This window comes from Oryzias latipes, chromosome 4 (assembly GCF_053564925.1).
Source record: "Oryzias latipes strain Hd-rR chromosome 4, Olatipes_Hd-rR_3.1".
NCBI lineage: Eukaryota > Metazoa > Chordata > Actinopteri > Beloniformes > Adrianichthyidae > Oryzias > Oryzias latipes.
Genome location: NC_136240.1, coordinates 23,500,455 through 23,519,590, shown reverse-complemented (window position 1 = coordinate 23,519,590; position 19,136 = coordinate 23,500,455). Strand labels below are relative to the sequence as shown.

Below are 19,136 nucleotides of genomic sequence, written 5' to 3'. Positions count from 1 at the left end.
TAAAAACTTAAAAGCTTTGCAATTTAACATCGGACATGTGTCTAGTTTACAAAACCAAAGTTTGGAGTCATTACTCTCAAATCTCTAGGAGGAGTTCGTTCTAGAGCGAGGCCTGCGAATGACCAAAATACAGCAAAAATGACATATTGTCATCAAAATATCAGACTTCCTGTGCGACTGACAGCTTGGTCCCAAGAGACTTTTTTGTAGGTTTCTATCCGATGAACATGCCCTGTTAAAATCAGGTTTGTACTATAAAGCATATGGAGGTGCTCGCGAAAACAAATTTTGCAGGTGGCGCTATCGAGCCATTTTTGTTTACCTATGCCGTTCTCCTATAAAATATGAAATTTTTCGCGACTCCTGATGTGTATACAAAATTTGGTGAGTTTTGGGGTATGTTAAAGGCCTCAAAAAGGCGACGGAAAAGTCGGAAGAATAATAATAATAATAATAATAATAATAATAAACCTAACAGATACAATAGGGTCCTTGCACTCCGTGCTCGGGCCCTAATAATAAACCTAACAGATACAATAGGGTCCTTGCACTCCGTGCTCGGGCCCTAATAATAAACCTAACAGATACAATAGGGTCCTTGCACTCCGTGCTCGGGCCCTAATAATAAACATTCGAATTACAATAGGGTCCTTGCACTCCGTGCTCGGGCCCTAATAAACCTAACAGATACAATAGGGTCCTTGCACTCCGTGCTCGGGCCCTAATAATAAACCTAACAGATACAATAGGGTCCTTGCACTCCGTGCTCGGGCCCTAATAATAAACCTAACAGATACAATAGGGTCCTTGCACTCCGTGCTCGGGCCCTAATAAACCTAACAGATACAATAGGGTCCTTGCACTCCGTGCTCGGGCCCTAATAAACATTCGAATTACAATAGGGTCCTTGCACTCCGTGCTCGGGCCCTAAATATTAAAAAATGAAAAACATTTCAGAACACAGAATGAATTTCCAGAAAACAAAACGAAATCTTCAAAAATGAAAAACATTTCCAAACCGGAAGAGGCAGGTACTATGGGACAACGCTGATTGGATGATGATTTTTGTCAATCATTTCAACTGAAAAGTATTTTAAATGAAGCGATGACTGATTTTATCGTCCAAACAACAATGTACTATAATAATCCACGTATTTCCCATTTATATATCAAATAAAAAATGCAGCAAACTGTTAATGAACTTTAAAATTATTTTTTTAACATTTCGCCTGACACACGGTCACCCGGAAGTAGTTTGTGAGCACTTTTACTTTGAACGCTGTGCGCTAATGTCTACGGCTGCGAGGTTCACGCTGTCAATCATCTTTAGGTAAGAATCAATTCTGTGATCTTTTCTTTTGTCAGTCACATGTCTCTAAGGATGTTAATTTTAGGATGTTAAAGTGCTGCTTTGAAAAGATAATTTCTTTTTATCTTGCGCATGCGCAAAACGAACCCGATGGAGACGAACCGTCTTCACATGATAGCCGTTCCCGTTTTCGGTGACAACATGAGAGAAAAAGCTCCGAGCCAGCCTGATTCTGTGATTTATACAGTAATTACAGTAATTATATGGCATCAGTGTTGCTAAAAATCGACTTTAAGACTGAAATCAGTAAAGAAGTTCTTATGGGAAATAATATTTAAGTGCATTGTATATTTTTGAACCATGCATATACACATATACTGAAACTTAAAAATGAACTTTAAAGTTTATAAAATACTTAATTGAATTAACATGTGATATTTCTGCAGGTGAAGTTTCTCAAAGCGAAGTTCCAGAAAGGTTTGTGCTGCAGAAGAACAGATGGCAGCTCTACATGGGAATACAAGAAGACTAAAGTCATTCATATCATTGTGCAGTGTACAGGCAAGTCACCATGATTTATGTGAAATGTAATCAATAAATATTATTTAACCTTAATATCTAATTTTTTTTTTAAAATTGCAGGTCCTTTAAAAAAAAGTCTTTAACCTGCTGCATAAGCCTGATTAGTTGTAAATGATGCAGTGGGGAGTGAAAAACGAAGCACAATTCCTGGCTTTAGCGTCGGGCTGATGATCTGGAAATCACATCTATGAGGAATCGCATCAAACACTTGTACAACTCCAAACAACTTAATGTTCCTTTAAGCAAAACTCCAGTTTAAAATGTTCATATTAGGCTTGCTTCATTTAGGAGTTTTTCCATGTTTACCATTTTAGGTTTTAAAGCTTTATTAACAAAGATGATGTTTGATTTTCAAAGCTGTTGTTTAGAAATGTTTTTTTGTCAATGAAAAAACGGAATGCTGACGTGAGGATTGTAATAAAGGATATGAAAATAAACAAATTTGTTTCATAGCAATGCAGTATATTTATTGAAAACTTAACATGAATACGTTATTCAGTAACAGAAACAAAGAAACAGTTGTGGATTTTCCTTTATGGGCTTCTTCATGCAGTCAATCAAATGTTGCGCTTACATTCAGCATTTACTCAGCGTACCTGTCAGTCACATTTATTAGAGGAAAAAATGCATCTGGGAAAAGTCTGTTTGTGCTTAACACCTATATCAAAAAGAGTCATGTCAGGGAAGTTTTGTCCACATTGCTGCTCAGCATCACATCCAGAGGAAGATGCACAGGTAAGGGACCCCAGTTCCTGCTCGTACATGCTTGCAGCTTCCTCTGCACTGGACTCCAGCTCCAGCTCTTGAAATCCCTGACAGAGATAAATTAATAAATTAAAAATCCCTGACAGAAAAACATCGGCTGCCGTTCATCTTTCATTCAGGAAAAAGTTGAGTTCATCAAAATGAGGAGAAAATGGGTTAAACCAGAAATTCATTAGGGAGGGGTCAAAACACCAAACTCAGAATAAAATACATTATTTCAGTCTTATAAAAAAATACATTCTAAAACAATTTGGTATTCCTCCTCTGCCTGAAAGACTAAAACGTTTTTTTTAAAGATTTATTTTACACTACAGACTTTGCCACCTTTAGTTACACACCTGGACGTGTCTGATGATGAGCACATCCAGTCATTTACTATCATGTTTCTGTGCACTGACACACTCTAAAGTCACAGATCTTAATAGTGTAAATAAGAAGCATTCATAAATGTTATTCTGAGACACAAACTGCTGCAGTTTGCCTGACAGCTTTGCTGATTTATGCTGCTGGTACACCTGTCTGAGAATCCTGCCCACGTGACCCCCTCTCCAGCTGATGAGGTAACCTGTCATTAACTTATGACTGAAGGATCTTGGATCTGTCTGTAAACACCCACCTAGAAATCACGTGTAACGCTACATTTATTAGATCAAACAAATGTGCCTCCATACCTTATCTGTGGATGGCGGGACTGCATTTCCTGATGTGCGCCGTCTTTTAACACCCGTTTCTTCGCAGCTGCTGCTTTAGACAGAATCCTCTCACGACATTTTGAAACATTTGTAAACCTGGTTGGTGTTGATATTTCTGTGTGCGTTCTGTCATCACATCCGCTAAATATTCAAAGATTAACGTTTATGTTAACGTTTTATCGTCCCTTTCATTGTTTACCTGCAGAACGGACGTCATCCACACAAACTACTTCCGGGTGACCGTTCTGCTTCAGACGAAATATTCAAAAAATAATTTAAACCTTCATTATCTGTTTGCTGCATTTTTTATTTAATATGTAAATGGGAAATACGGGAATTATCATGGTACATTGTTGTTTGGACGATAAAATCCGTCGTCGCTTCATTTAAAATACTTTTCAGTTCAAATGATTGACAAACATCATCATCCAATCAGCGTTGTCCCATAGTACCTGCTTCTTCCGGTTTGGAAATGTTTTTCATTTTTGAAGATTTCGTTTTGTTTTCTGGAAATTCATTCTGTGTTCTGAAATGTTTTTCATTTTTTAATATTTCATTTTTTTTCTGAAATGTTTTTCATTTTTTAATATTTCATTTTGTTTTTCTGAAATGTTTTCATTTTTTTTATTTCATTTTGTTTTCTGGAAATTAATTTTTTTTCTGAAATGTTTTCATTTTGTAATATTTCTTTTTTTTTCTGGAAATTAATTTTGTTTTCTGAAATCTTTTTTTCTTTTTTATGTTTTGTTTTCTGAAATTTTGTTTTGTTTTCTAAAATGTAATACGCTTTTTAAATTGTTGCTGTGATCTTAAAAATGTTTTTGTATCGAGTGATTTGTTGAATGGTTTGCACTTCAGGGCCACCGTAGATTTTACCTTTTTTCCTTACAAATCTAAAATGATAATTTGAAAATTTGCATCAATTCATTTACTTAGGTTATATTTGGTTAATAAAGACATTGGTTAGTCCATTTTTGTCTTTATATTTGCAGCGTGACAACATTTGATTGAATAAAAACAGCGAATATGTAAATACTTTTATTTTGAAATTCCTACTCATGGGAAGGCAATGAAAACATGAAGCCCAGATGCAGGTTAAAAAAGACAAAAGAAAAAAACATGGAGGTAAATCAAAATATATTTAAATATGGCTCAATGGAAAAGTGTTTAAAACAACTGAAACATTCAAGAAAAGCTAAATGTATTTAGGGGTGACTTTCTAAAAAAATAAAACAGAAAATAAACAGCCAGATAAAACTGTTGCCTTCATAATAATCTCTCATCTGAAGAAAACCAGAGGAGTGGAAAGTTCTCAGAATTCATGGGGCATCAGCTCTGACTGCTCTGTGGCCTGGAGTGGAGCAGCAGACCTGCAGACCTGCAGACTGGACAGCAGTGGGCAGGTGCACAAGAAAGCTCTTATAATTGTTGGGCAGCTGCAGCCAGGCCTCTGGTGGGGCAATACAGCAACTCCTGAGGAAGACACGCAAAATGAGCTACTGCATCAAAAATTGAGGTTGGCAACCTCCATGCACGTCTGGGCGATTTTTCAAATGAGCATTTCTGGGCCCCAGAGGAAACCACAGCACTCCTGCTATCATAAGCAATTGGAAGGAAAATGAACACAAAAATCTTTTTTTCCTGGCATGCATAACTAGGTTGGGCAAGAGGGCACACTGTGATGTTCAAAGAATGGTGGATAATAGAGGCAAGAACAAAAAATTAGGTTAGCATATTTTTACCAATCACGTTTCATCTTCTTTTTCTTTAAAGAATGAAAAAGGATCAGAGAAACCGACTTTGAGCCTTAATAAGAACTGGGGCTGTGTTGTTTTTCTTGCTTTCATTGACAGACCATTCGAAGCTCAAAGGAGAAATAGCTCAGTTTTCACTTCAGTTTCTAAACCTTTTTCAAAAGTTTGATTTCAAATCACAGACATTTGCTTTTAGCTTTCTTTAATCCAAAAGCCTTAGCACGATTTAAGCGTTTTTCTTTATTAAATAAAGAAGAAAAAATTCCAGTAAGTGCTAAATTTTACAAAGTAAAATCAAAATACACCAAGTTGTTCAATGAGCTCTTTTGAAATGTAAGTTTTTGAAGGATGCCGAAATAGAAAGTTTGTTAAATTTATCCCAGAGGCCAAAAAATAAATTCAACAGAACGATATTCAAATATGGATCTCACTGTACCTCGAAATACCAGAAATTGTCAAAAAAAAAAAAAAAACATTTAGGGAAAATGTTTTTTTTTCTCTGCAAAATAGAATTGTAATATAAATCAACAATCTAGCCACCCATTAAACCAAGTTACACATTCCACCTTCATTTTAGAAAGCAGTGATTGGGTCATGCATTCTGACGGTTTGTGTTTATAAAAAAATATATTTTAAAGCAATCTACCTTTTGCTTTACATATTAATATTATACAAAATAATAAGAATCATAATACAACCAGCCCTCAATGTCTGGCCAGAGAGCACCTACAAAACCCGGTAGAAAGAGCACCCCTTCAATATTTCCCACCGTTACCAGACTTAATGCAAATATACTATTTAGGGTGATGCCCAGTTAGCTCTGGGCTAAGCACGTGTACACAACCAAATACACACTTTTTTAGGTTAGCTAAACATGTCATTGTCAACAGTACCTCACCTAACATGTGTTATAATCTTCTTTTAATTCTAGAAAGCAATGTCATGAAGCTGAAATTGATGGATTTATTGACAGGTGGCATCTAATAGAACTATTAGCTTGATGCAACACCATCTTGACAATTCTTTTTTTGAGCTTGTAAGTGTGATATAATGTTTATTCCTCTCTATAAACACCACTCTGTCTTAGCACCAGCCTCCTCCCAAACCATGAAAACAAGTGGGTTCTCACATTGTGAGAGGAACAGCCCCTTCCAGCAAAGGTCTGTGCTGCCAGCACCGCCCCCCCAGGCTGACACACTCAGCCACTTTCTCCACAGAGCTAGTGGTGTTTGGCAAAAACGTTTTCATTTCATATGCACACTATGCATCTTTGCAAACGTTTGGGTGTTGCTTGTTTTCGTGGGCGAGATGCAGACCCGCCGCCGAGGCCGACTCTAGGTTGACGTCATTAAATGGGTGACATTCACATGGAGCGAAAGGCGCAGGTGCCTCAGAGATCGAGTCGGCTTACTTCTGGTTAGGAAAAGGAGCTGTAAAAATACTTCATATTTAATTTTTGTAAAATGTCCTTTAGTGTTCCAAAGGTACCGTATTTTCACGACCACAAGGCGCTCTTAAAAGTCTTAAAATTTGTCCAAACTGAAGAGGGTAATATATTATATGGATATAGTTTATTCTAAAAGGTTTCTGAAAAGCATAAAATAGGCCCTTTAACTTATTGCTTTTTTTGCCCCATAGCATTAGCATGTTTCATCCTAAGCTCATTCTTAAAACAGTTACTCCTTCTCACTGTTTAGGTGTAGAGATAATGTAGAGTATTAAAAAACTGCTTGTCATATTTTAAACCTAAATTTGCACAAGACTTATGAATGAGCCTTAAGCAATACATTCATTGAACACGACTAACTTGTTGGTGGAAACTAAAACTTTAAAACTAAAGCTTAAACATACATGGTAACATGACTGTCTTTATTTTTATTTTTTTAAACAAAACAAACTTAAAACACACTTGGGGATAAGTTGAAACCAACTAGCCACAGATAACTGACAAACAAATGACTTCCCTGAGATTAAATATAAACCAGACTCCCAAATAAGGAGAGGTTTAATCGACTAGAACAGAAACAGCTGTGGATGATTGCTCACTCAAATCTGGTGTGCTAAAACTGAAAGGATACAAAAAATAAATAAATAAAGATTGAAACCAAAAAATGAAGACAAGAAAATGACAAATCCTCACAACAGTTTAAACCCAGTGAAACTTATTGAAAGAACTTGGTTACTTTTACAATGTGTCTTCCTTTTTGTTTTGTTTTTTTTGCCATTTTGAGATGGTGTCATTGTTTCTAAGGACACATAGAAATCTTAGCAAAAAGTAGTACTCTTAAAATTTATTTTATTAAGTGAACTTTTACTTAAGTAAAACTTAGCAAGTTTACTATAAATCATGTACGTGTGGTGTAGGAAGTACACAATATCTCAATACTTCTTCAGATACTTCAGCTCAATCAGGGAGAAGACTCTTCTTGTTTGAGCTGAAAGTTTAGACGGATGGTCGGGTCTTTGTAGATTTGCAGTGGTCTGATACTCCTCTCCTTCCGTTTCAGATATGCTCATTTTTATAACAATAAAAAGGACGGGGAAAAATGCACGGAGTGCATAAATTGATTAAAGAATTTTCCATCATAATCATTACATCACAAAAAGGTAGGGGTGCTTTATAAACTCATCATCCTCTCCTTCACTCTCACTCATGGTTCAGAGACGTAAGCATAGTGGGACAAAATAACTCGGCAAAACACAGTAAAACAGCTAAACAACTAAACACATTTGGTCAAAAACCCACACTTAAACCCAAATTTGTTCAGACAGGCAAAGGGAAGGGTATCCCACAATCCCTTGCGGTGCCGATCTAACAGCAGCACCAAAGTTACACCTACTTGATTGAATTAATTTGAATGAAAGTAAAATAAATGTCTAATAACTACGTGTTATTTTTAAGCTGACTTAACCAAAAAAATGATTTATCTTAACTGAAGCAAATAATTAAGTTAGATCAAAGTGAAAAAGTTTATTTTTCCAACATCCACATGTGGTCTTATCACCCTCTCATGGTGGAAAAAGTATTATCTGAGCTTCTTCATCCACTAAATAATCTTCAAATGGACACGCCATGCTGTTTCACCGCTCTCAAAACAAACTAACCTTCAACTAAACCTGCTCCAGATCAGGTTATGTTCAGAGCATGAGTTACTATGGCAACTTGACATATCCTGAAACATACCTCCAATTCTGGAACCGAAAGCTGAGGTTATCAACTTCCTTAGCCTCAAATTTACCGTGGGAGCTAGCATAACCTGCTTTCTGGAATACCCCCCAGGGGTGTCCAAATTCAGGCCTCAAGGGCTGGCAACCTGCTGGTTTTCCAGAAACCCTGCCTCATCTGCTGTTGATTACTTGGATTAGGTGTGTTTAGCCAATAAGGAGTTTCAACCGCAGGTTGATTGGAAAACATATAGGCCACTTGAGGCCTGGAATTGGACACCCCTGGTATAGACTAAGTAGTATACTACACTAGACTACTTTATGCTAGGGGGGTATATAGATCTTTATAAAATGTCTAATTTTATCTCCATTGAGCAAGGTTTCCTATCCAGTATCCTTTTGTATTGTTTTAGGTGAGTGTGGTGATTTAATTCACATCTGGGATCAGCCTGGGTTAAGAAGAAGGCTCACCTTTGTTCACAAACAGTGCTTATGTGAGTCCTAAGGCTCCTACGGGTGATTGTTAAAGTTGTGGGTGAGCTGGCCTTTCTGGGAGCTGTTTGACCTCTTCACAGGAGATGTCAAATTTTATCTATCTGGTTGATGCTTTTTTTGACAGCCAAGAGCTAGTGAGGCCTGGAAACAAAGAAAAAAAAGGAAAACAAATATATAAGTGAAGTGAAGGGGATTAGAAGCTAAGAGTGAACTGACAGCTCTTTGTGGGTTCATAGACGTGAAACCTTTCCCATTAATGCAGCTTTCAAGGCATTTAATAGGACAGGGTAAAGCCAACTTAGCACATAATTTCTTAAAGTTGACGTTTTAATCTTTTTACTTCACTGTTCTGCTCCATTCTGCATCACCCTGATATTTGATGAACTGAAGAACCCCCCCCCCCTGTAGTTCACATTTTCAAGTCGTGTCTTTAGATAACTTGGCAGAGTTGTCTGAGCAACACATTTGCTTTTAGCAGAGCAAATAGCTTTTTTTAAATGTAGCTCTAATTATATTTTCAGACGGAATTAGCTCTTTATGTTCTCCAACTGATCAATCAATAAATTGATTCATTGATTTCTCATGCCATGGGGCTCGTACACACGCATTCCAGCGACTACTTCCAATGAAAAGTTTAGACTGGCTTCTGCGTTCAAAACCCTCATCTTCATGCATCGCTACTCAAGTTTTTAAGTCAGATTTTGGCCTCTACGCACAAAATGCATGACCATCAGATGTGAGTTGAAGGTTGAACCATCTTAACCAATCAGGGAACTCGGTTTTGGTAGAGACGCATGGGTAGCATCCTTTTCAGTTCACGGAAGTGCCAACCATTTAAAAATCAATCACGGAGAAGAAACAAATAATTGGGATTTGTGCCTGGCCACAATTATATGACGCCAGGGCTTTCTTATGTCGGAATGGCGCAGTGAAAGAAAATTTCTGTAGCAAGATTTGCACAGCTTTGATATTTTGCACCAAGCCTATAGCCATATCCTTCGTAACTCAATTTTCAAGTGGCGTGCTTTCTTCCTAAGATTGGAGTTTTTTAATTCACAGATGGCGTTTGCCAGGCTACCAAATCAAATCTCACCGCCTACTTCAAGTTTCTGTGGGAATGTTTTCTCTGAGGATCTGGCATTGAGATAATGATGATATTGTCACCTTCACCCACCACACTTTGTGCAGATGGTGCTCTTTTCCTTTCATCCTTTAGCATTATGTTTTAGTGCCTCTACTTTGGCTTAATAGGGACTGCTTATTTCTTTCTATTTTCTACTGGAGAAAAAGCTGAAAGTCCTGAGGTCACTTTGAGAATTTTTATAAAACTGCAGCTTGTTAAATGAACCATGAAGCACGTGTTCAAAGCCTCAGATTGTTCTTCAACTAGAAAGTGAGGCAAACAACAAAACTGAGAATAATGCTACTGAGGCAGCATATGTCAGTAGTAGAAACAGTTTGACAGTTTTATTGTGAAAGAAACATCTTAAAAGCTAAGATCAAGTGCAAAATAAAAATAAATAATTAACTCCATGTTAGATTTGGTAGTATACATGGGGAAAGATTTAAAGCTTGCAAAAGAATGATTCTCAGTTTTTTTCTGTAGCTTCCATAATTGTCTTATTGCAAAATAGTTTGATAAAGCTGGAGCTTCCCGACAAACAGAAACATATTTGTTTCTGAAAAAGTTATATATTATATATATAACTTTGTGAGCAACTTATTGACTGCAAGCTGCTATGGTCCTGCTGCCGTTCAACTAGCCCAAATAATTAGACCTGTGTTGTTTTTAATGGTGATTAAGTATTTTTGTTTTCTTTAGTATTTTCCTAAGTAGGTGCAAACCAAAGCATTGACTAAGCCATTACATTTTTGGTTGTCCAAACCCTTGGAGGGCTGTAGACAGGTGCGGGTTAGGTTGTGGGTTGTAGTGACATTCATAGCGACGTCGCTTTTAGATCCTTCGATGTCGGCTCTTCCTATCATTGTGAAGCAGAATTCACCAAGCTTTGGATTGTTCACCCACTAATTGGGAACGTGAGCTGGGTTTAGACTGTCGTGAGACAGGTTAGTTTTACCCTACTGATGATGTGTTGTTGCAATGGTAATCCTGCAATAGTTGCAGACCCTATCTTCAAGGGAGTGGATGTGTACCCTTGCAGTTTCCTTTTGCCTTCACCTTAACCCTTGTGCTATCCTAAGCACTTTAACATTGGGAGTTGGGTCATCTAGACCCCACTAGACAGTGCGCTGAACCTTTTTTCTTCAATCATTTGTTATCTTCACTGGTGTCCATGGATTACATGAAATCTTTCCACCTTTATCCACCTTTGTCATGGTAGGGAGAACACGTAAATGTAAGGGTGGGGTCATCTAAGATAGCACAAGGGTTATGGGACGTAATAAAAACATTGCCTACCATTGTTGTGCGTGTGGTAAGGGTATCGTGAAATATTTGTCCGGATAATGTGAATTTTATACACTTGTGATGTGCGGGTGACGAGTGGCCCTAACATTAGTAAGGTGTGCGTGTACTGGCTCCTTACTGATGTGTTCGCGACGAACTGCATGCCCACTGAAAAAAATGTGTGTGAACATTTTCTCTCTTTGGGCTCTCCAGTGGCCAGCGATCTTTAAATATTGTGTTCGCCCACAGACAGCTAAGCCATAACATGGAGATGGACACTCAATTTAAAAAAAACAAAAACATTTTGATCAGACAAAATCTCAAAGATCTTGGAGAATCTTTCAACCTCCGTTTAAGGGGTTGTCATTAGGTGATCTTTCCAAACTCATTAGTATTTAAATTTTCATTCATAAGAGCCAACTAAAATGCCTTGTAAACTTTAAAATCCAGAATCATTCCCCTTCCTTTTATAGATATGACAGATGATGAATAGGGATCAACAGCATTTCCCTGTGATGAACAGGCCACTAGTGGAGGGTATGCTCTGCTTTTCCACCTATGATGAATAGCCCCTCCGGACTGGTGTGACTCTACTTAGGATGAAGCAGATACACAGTAAATAATGGATGAATAAATGAGTATTAAGGGATTTAAGGATCATAAAATATGTATAGCTTTTTCAGAGTTAAAGGGAGAAAATTTAACAGATTATATTTGTTAGGTCATGACTGTGACTGTAGGTGCAGGTCAGAAAACATGCAGTAGACCAATCTGTACGCACCACATGGAACATGACCTTTTGGAATCTTTTCAAACTTGTTCCCAACTTGTGACAAATTCCACAAGCACAAAGATCCTGGCTTTGTTGTACTCCAATGAACCTACAGGTAGGAACTCTGTTATGTGATGTGGAAAAGTCCTTGGACCATGTTTTACACCTACTGTTCTGATTGTGTTGTTTGACACACCTCAATCTGAACACAGCCATTACAGCTTTTGTTGCTCCACAAAGCACCAGCACTTCAGGGAAAAGTGTTTACCCCTTAAAGTAGATTTAAAGTTATGCAAACAGAAAACAAAAGTGTAAAAGATTGACTTCAGTTAAAAAATAAAATTTCAATTAATATGTTATTTTTACAAAACAGCAGAGCAAATTACCAAAGATTTATATGTCAGCAGGATCTATTTTAAATGATGCGTTTGGGGATTGAGAAGCTCCTTCAAGGTATGGTCAATATCTGCCCTGTGTCCAAAAATTGGATTCTTGCTTTTCCATTCTGCTGTGGATCTGTGACTTTTAGAAAACGTTAAACTTTGATGTGAAATCAAATTAAATGTCTTTTGGAGAAAAATAAAATATAGAATGACAGATACTGGTGCATGATGGGAGATGTGTTCAATGGAACATTGGAACAGGGATTTCCTGTCTGCCCCAATGATAGTTGGGGTTCTGATATCAGACAGGAAATGTTAGAAAAAAAGTTTTGACTGAACTAAAGCAGAACAGAAGGAAATATTAATGGTATTTCTAGTGAAATATTTTTTAACAATAAAAATACAAAAAAAATAAATAAATACAAGTTATAACCTTTCCTAAATGTTCATAGCTAAGTGGGTTTTAGAGCTTTCGGTACTGGTTCTTTGCACAGGCAGTTTTTGAATTCCTCTGAGGATCAGAGCGTCTTTCTTTCTCTTACAACACTTTTCGGAACTTTTGGTTATGCAAAAAAAAAAAAAAAACTTGCACTCTCTGCTCTCAATTTCCACTTGATCCTTTCACTATTCCGGCATGAAAAAGCGATTTTCTTTTTTTTCCCGACAACTCCGGCTTGAAAGCATTCTTGCTGTCTAAACGTGTGATTGGTAAGACTCTAGGCGATCCGGGTCTCTGAAGCTGCATTTCCACACCGCTTGCTTTTATCATATGAAATGGTTAAACTTCAGAGAGGCCTCGCACAATGTCTGTATGAGATGCATGCTACTTGTAGCACAAAGCACCTGGAGCACACAAAGTGCTATGCTTTTATTTTACGGCTTGGAGTAAGACATAAACCCCTTGCAAATTACAACAGGCTGCAAACCACTGGGAGAAGCACCTGAGATAAGCGGCTTTGATCCTGTGCCTTCTCCGCCGCCCTCCAGCAGCCATCCGTCAACAAAAATCCAAAGCTAAGAGGAGATCTAAAACTCCGAAAATTGTTTTCCTCTTTGCTCCACAACTTTGAATCCATTGCCCAAGTATTTTACGTTTTTCGTCAGCAGCTTCTTGCAGAAAATTGGATACCAGTTTTGGACTTGTCATTAAAATGGAGAGGGAAAAAAAGAAGGCTGTAGCTAGGGATGGGCAATATATCTGTACCAGTATTGGTGTCAGCCGATATTTCCATAACTTGAGTTTATCTGTGTCCTAAATAAAATAAAAAAAATCTACTGATATTCTTCTGACTGTTTTCAGAAACACTTTATTTTTTAAATGGGTACTTTTTCCTAAACGATTGGGATACTAATGTTTACCATCATAGTCAGAAATTGACTGTATTCAGGTAAATGTTATGTTTTGATAGGGACACGTTGTTCTTAATAGATCCCTAGCAATGGGAAGCTTATGGTTTAGAATTATGTCCATTAGTCAATAAATGGCCTGAATGTTTTCAGATATATTTACAAAGTTTTAAAGTGATGCTTGTTCATAGAAGATCCTTTGCTGTATGTTAAAAAGCTCAAGTACAATGTGATTTTCCAGAATGAGAAAAGTTTTGCATTTTAATCAAAAAACAAAAAGGAACTCTAAACTTTGTGTTACCATAGACGCTTAAATATCGGTATCGGCTAATATCGGCGCAGTTGCAGGGGAAATATCGGTTATCGGTATCAGCCAGAAAAAAAACTTTTTCGGCCCATCCCTAGTTGTGGCATTGGTTTTGTTTGTTTTGTCATTTTTCTTTTTTTTTTTGGGGATTGTCTAACTAGATCATTGTTAGATATTGTTTTGTTTTTTACTTTAATCTACTTCTGAAAGCACATTTTTTGCATATGGAGTTTTATTACACAACTATGTTTAAAAAAAAGACTCCTTATTTATGTGTTAATTAATGAATCATATTTATATACTTTTGCCTATGATTCTGTAAACGTCTGAGCTATGGGAGATACCTGCATAAACATAAACCCAAGGTAACCAATACCAAATATGAGTTTGTTTGTTTTTTTTTAACTACAAACACTTTAAGAAAATTTGTGTTTTTAATGTCATGATGAATTTTTACTTAGCCATTGATAATTACTTAACTTTTAATTGAAATAAAAAGTGTTTCTTGTGTTGACCCACTTTTATTTGGATTTTCATAAAAATGTTAGATTTGTAGTCTTTTTTTGAATAACACATTAAAAAATTAAATAATTACATTCAAAAGTAAATGCAAAAATATTGAAAAAATTGATTCTAAAAATGACAATGATTCAGAAAAATGAACAGCGCTTTATCTATCCATGCCCTGTTAAATGTAAATTTCTTCATGATCAAAACTGTAGCTTCTTAGTTCTTGCCTTTGTCATGGTCTGTGCCGTGACGCTGTAGCGCCTTTCATTTTCTTTTAAAAATTGTCTGTGTGCAACCAGCATATTGGTGCATTACGATTGGTTCTGTTGCGCTTTATTTATTTTATGCCATCAAAATAAATGTAGAAAATTTTCTCATAAAACACAACTTGTAATTGTCAGATATAATAATTCAAGTTTTTGGTGTATTTTTAAGGTATTATTTTCACATTTATAAATGTGTTTTTTTAAGATCCAACGGGAACCCCTAAAAAAGAACAAAATGAAACAAATAACAATTAAAAGTGGTAAAATACAATACTTTTGACCCACTTATGGGAGACTGTTCCCATAGAATTTGGTGGTAATCATGACTGTGGTTATGACTCCCCATTATACCTGATATGCCTATAGACCACACATAAAAATGTATTTTATTCAGTGTATTAACAAAGTTGTACTTTACATTTTATAGACAGTGTTTTTGTAATTTTTCCATCACAAACAACAGCATTATAAAAATAAAAGCACATGTAACATATATCATGATTATGGTACATTAATTCTCCTTTGTAAATCTCTTGTTCCTTTACTTTATTTTAGTTTTTTTCTTATAAAATTCATGGCAGACTTTTGAAAAAATGCTATATTTTTGAGGATGTACAAACATAGGAAACAAGCAGACTGGGTTCTATATTAAGATGGAGGAAAAAAAAAATAAAAAAAAAAAAATAGAATCAAATTTCCAAAAGAACAAAAAAAAAATCATGAAAAAAAGACCATAATGCATGTGTTTGTAAGATGATTACATTGCTTGTATTTATCAGCAAAAGCTTTTCTTAATGCATTTAAGTGACTGACATCTGTGTAAGCTGCAAACATTGCACCACTGGCAAATTATGAGTGATGGCAGAGCTTTAAATCTGTGTTATGATCTGTCAAAGTTCAGCAGGAGTGAAAAGCTGTGAGGCAAGTGTGGTGAAATCCTCTTTAACTCTAGGGTGTTGTACAAATTTATAGGAAAAGCCGATGTGAGAATCTCAACTACACTGCTGAGACTCACAATAACATATAAAATGTCCCCAAATTGTCCACTGAACAGCTTCAGAATTGCTCTTTACCATCATCAGGCCTCTGGGATAACCGCTCCATCTGTGCTCCTGGTCATCTGCCCACTTATTAGCTACACAATTTGGTTGTCTCGTATTCTATGGAGTGCGGCTGCTTGGCACTAAAAGTCTGGAGGGCAGCCTGGATCCTGGCAACGTCTGTGGTTGACAGTTTGAGCCTGTGCCGTAACAGACAGGAGAAGAGATCAAGGGGCTGAGCTCCAGGTGGGGAGAGCCGGTTGACCCGGTCCCGGATCTCCAGCAGCTGCAGTAGGGCTGAATCCTGCGAGCCCTGAGTGTAGGGGTAGTCCAGCTGTAGAATCAAGTCTTGGATCGCTTCAGGGTCAAAGTGCATACTATAGCCATACACCTGGATGCTGTTTATCTTCATGTAGCCGAGATTCTGTCCCGGTTCTAGGTATTCCAAGGGTTCATAATACACTGTTCCGTTTCCGTTCATTGAGGGCCCTCTGACCCGGCTCCGCAGGTAAAAGTGCACAGTCTCAAAAAATGTCTTCCACTTATTACCTAAAGCCAAAGTCCAGTTATAACAGTCATGGGGAAGGTCTAGTTTAGTCCTCTCCCAGTCTGGGTAGTTGTTTTGGTCAATGGGCATGATCCAACTCTCTGAGTGGCTGCCCCCAAACGGATTGATATAGACGGATAGCATTGGGTCCAGTGTGCTGTTCCTGGTAAGGCAGATCTGCAGAGAAATCCCCAAGAGCATGTGGACATGGTTTGACTTATATTTATTACTTTTCAGTGTAAGCAGCATCCTCTTCCTCCACGAGGGGTCAAACCAGTTGTTCAGCCTGACGTCGTTGCTGACAAAGATTCCATGAATGCTGATGCGGTTGTCACGCCTCTGCAGGAGGTAGCGCAGCTCTATATCCTGCAGGTCGATCTCGAAGCCGATGTAATGGTCAGTGGAGTCCGGCACCTCGTTCCGGCACATGCCCTGACTCAGCATGTAGCCGTGGTTGCAGGTGGCGCAGCGGGAGCGGTTTTCATAAGAGCATGATGCGCAGGAAGTGCCCTCTCCCACCGTGCAGGGGATCACACTCTGGCAAGGGGGGTGTTCGTAAGGGCAAGAGCAGCTGCGGGTCTCCTCCAGGTAGGAGCCGACATGATTGTTTTCACTGCAGTACATGATGGAGAGGATGTAGTTCAGCCAGTAGCTGAAAGGCCTGCAACACAGAGAGCAGCAGATTATTTCTACGCAAAAACAGAAGCTGCCTGTCAAGAAATCGAAAATAGTTTGACTCAGATTTATGTACAAAGGACTTAACTTGGGTTTCACATCGACAAAAACACTGCAGACATTAGTTATGGGCTTCCGCCATTCATAAACCATGTTGCCCTTATTAAAAAACCCTTTCTCTATTTGAAACCGAACATATTTTTGATGACACATCATGCTCTAGAGCTGATGCATAAATCCGTCTAATTAAATGTGATTTAGGAGGCCTGATTAAATCCTCTCATTACATAAAAAAATGGGTCATCATAGATGTCATGAATGCTGATGTCAAAAAACAGCCAATATCAAAGAGGCAGATTTTCAACACCTCCCATGTCTGCTGCTTGATCTGGTGGGGGTGTTAACATTCCTGCACTTTGCCTCATCTTCTCATCAGACCTCCTGAGTGAGACTCACATCTTCGTAATCCATTTGAATCGCTGAACTTTTTTGATCAAATCCAACCTGGAAATTATAGCCTGTCGACACGTGCAGTGAAAATTCAGTCCCTCACAGAAGATAAAGATGATTCAGCTGCCATTCACATCGCTTCGAAGACTTACAAACTTTCTAGTCTGTGGCTAAAATAACTAGGATGAGCTCTGGATCATCACTGTCAAGTACACAAAACACTTGAACACTAAGTTGTCTGACTGATGTGAAATATTTGGGGGGGGGGAAAGAAATGACAGCATTGTTATTTTACAGATTCTTCTCTTTGCACCAGTATTACTTACCATTTTTGTTGTACTAGTAAATGTTAGGTTGGGGGTTGAAGGGGCTTTAAGCTAGTGGGAAAGCATGTAAAACAGATGGATGGTGGGAAGTAGGGGCTGCCTTACTCCATTTCAAAAGTCACAACTCAGAGGTGAATTTCTAATGAACTACTGCTGCTCTGCAGAAACTATTTCCTAGAAGACGTCACAGGATTTTTAATTTTGGCTAAAACAACATATTTATAATTAAAAGACCTCTTGGGACGCTTTAAAATAGATCAAAAGATGATTGGAGTGGAACTTGAAGTTTTTGCAGTTTCTTTAGTTTGTTCTGAAACCGTTGACTTTAAAGTATAAGCCAAAAAAAAAAGAAATCAATCCATCACAAAAGTGCTAAAATATCATTTGTGTCTAAAACAAAACTCAAAGATAAAAATGAGCAAAAAAACAAAACAAAAACAGGACAACGGTGAAAATGTTTTTCATTCAGTACATGCTGTAATAGCAGACCCGAATTCCAGAGAATAAACAAGCAGATGGACTGCATGACAAAAATGTAATGTTATCAATCAGTCTCCCTCTTGCTTTATCCAACATCTGTCACATTTTTAGAATCCATCTTTTTCCTCCAGCAGCGTTAGAAGCTCTGCTGCAGGCACCCTGTGCTTTCTGCATAGATTATCCAACGAGAACTGCAGAGCTCTCATTGTGGGGCTAACAATCAACTGCACAAATGGAGAAAAACTAAGAAACTGATACCCAGAAACTTAACTTTGACAGTAACTTTGGATGTGTCAAGTTTTTTTCAACTTGTGAAGAAGATGTGAAGCTTTATAGTAAAATAATAAAATACAATTAAGTAAGATGAAGCATTTAGTTAAGAAAAAAAAGTCCATCTTAGTGTAAAGTCTATCTATTGAGATGATAGGTTGTGAAGGAATTTGTTTTATTATTATCATTGCTTAAATGTATTTGGTGAAATGTATGTTTAAATGTTAACTCAGATTGACCTTTTTACCTCTTCTGAAAACAGTTGTGTTTGTTCATCTGCTTCTCATCCCCAGCTAGGAAGAGGGGGTTTTACGACACACTGTCCTTAGCTGATAAGGAATACTGTCTGAAGTTAGAATCCACCAAATGGGTCATTATACGACACCCCCTAATGAACTTTTTCTCTTTGTCTTGAAACTGTTACCTCCTTCTTCTGTTCTTAATAAAAGGTGCACAGGGACAAGCAGAACCTTTGAGAAGAGAAGCGTGGTAGACGTTTTCTGTGACTCTTGCTCCTCTCCCTCGTGCATGAGAAACTTGATTCTTGTTGTGGTTTGTTGTTTATAAATGTGTTTTTCTTTAATGTCTAGATGC

The 19,136-nt window shown here is 37.5% G+C and overlaps 1 protein-coding gene and 1 long non-coding RNA gene across 5 annotated transcripts in view; one reads left to right on the top strand and one right to left on the bottom strand.

Moving 5' to 3' along the window:
- Positions 1 to 1,016: 1,016 nt before the first annotated feature.
- LOC144992044 (uncharacterized) lies at positions 1,017 to 2,343 on the top strand. The gene is made up of 3 exons (XR_013655776.1): positions 1,017 to 1,330; positions 1,756 to 1,870; positions 1,952 to 2,343. It is a non-coding gene; the product is annotated as an uncharacterized LOC144992044 (long non-coding RNA).
- LOC101162995 (BMP/retinoic acid-inducible neural-specific protein 3) overlaps positions 2,333 to 19,136 on the bottom strand; it is a 104,569-nt gene continuing 87,765 nt past the window's right edge. For 2 of the 4 annotated variants that reach the window (XM_004068210.5, XM_020702537.3), the window contains exons 8-9: positions 3,328 to 17,002; positions 2,333 to 2,703 (exon numbers count right to left, since the gene is read on the bottom strand). In XM_004068210.5, coding sequence (XP_004068258.1) covers positions 15,886 to 17,002 — 1,117 coding nt within the window. In that variant the 3' untranslated portion in view covers positions 2,333 to 2,703; positions 3,328 to 15,885. Of the gene's footprint in view, positions 3,222 to 3,327; positions 17,003 to 19,136 lie in introns of all 4 variants that reach the window. The other 2 variants (XM_078946635.1, XM_078946636.1) reach the window with 2 other exon arrangements.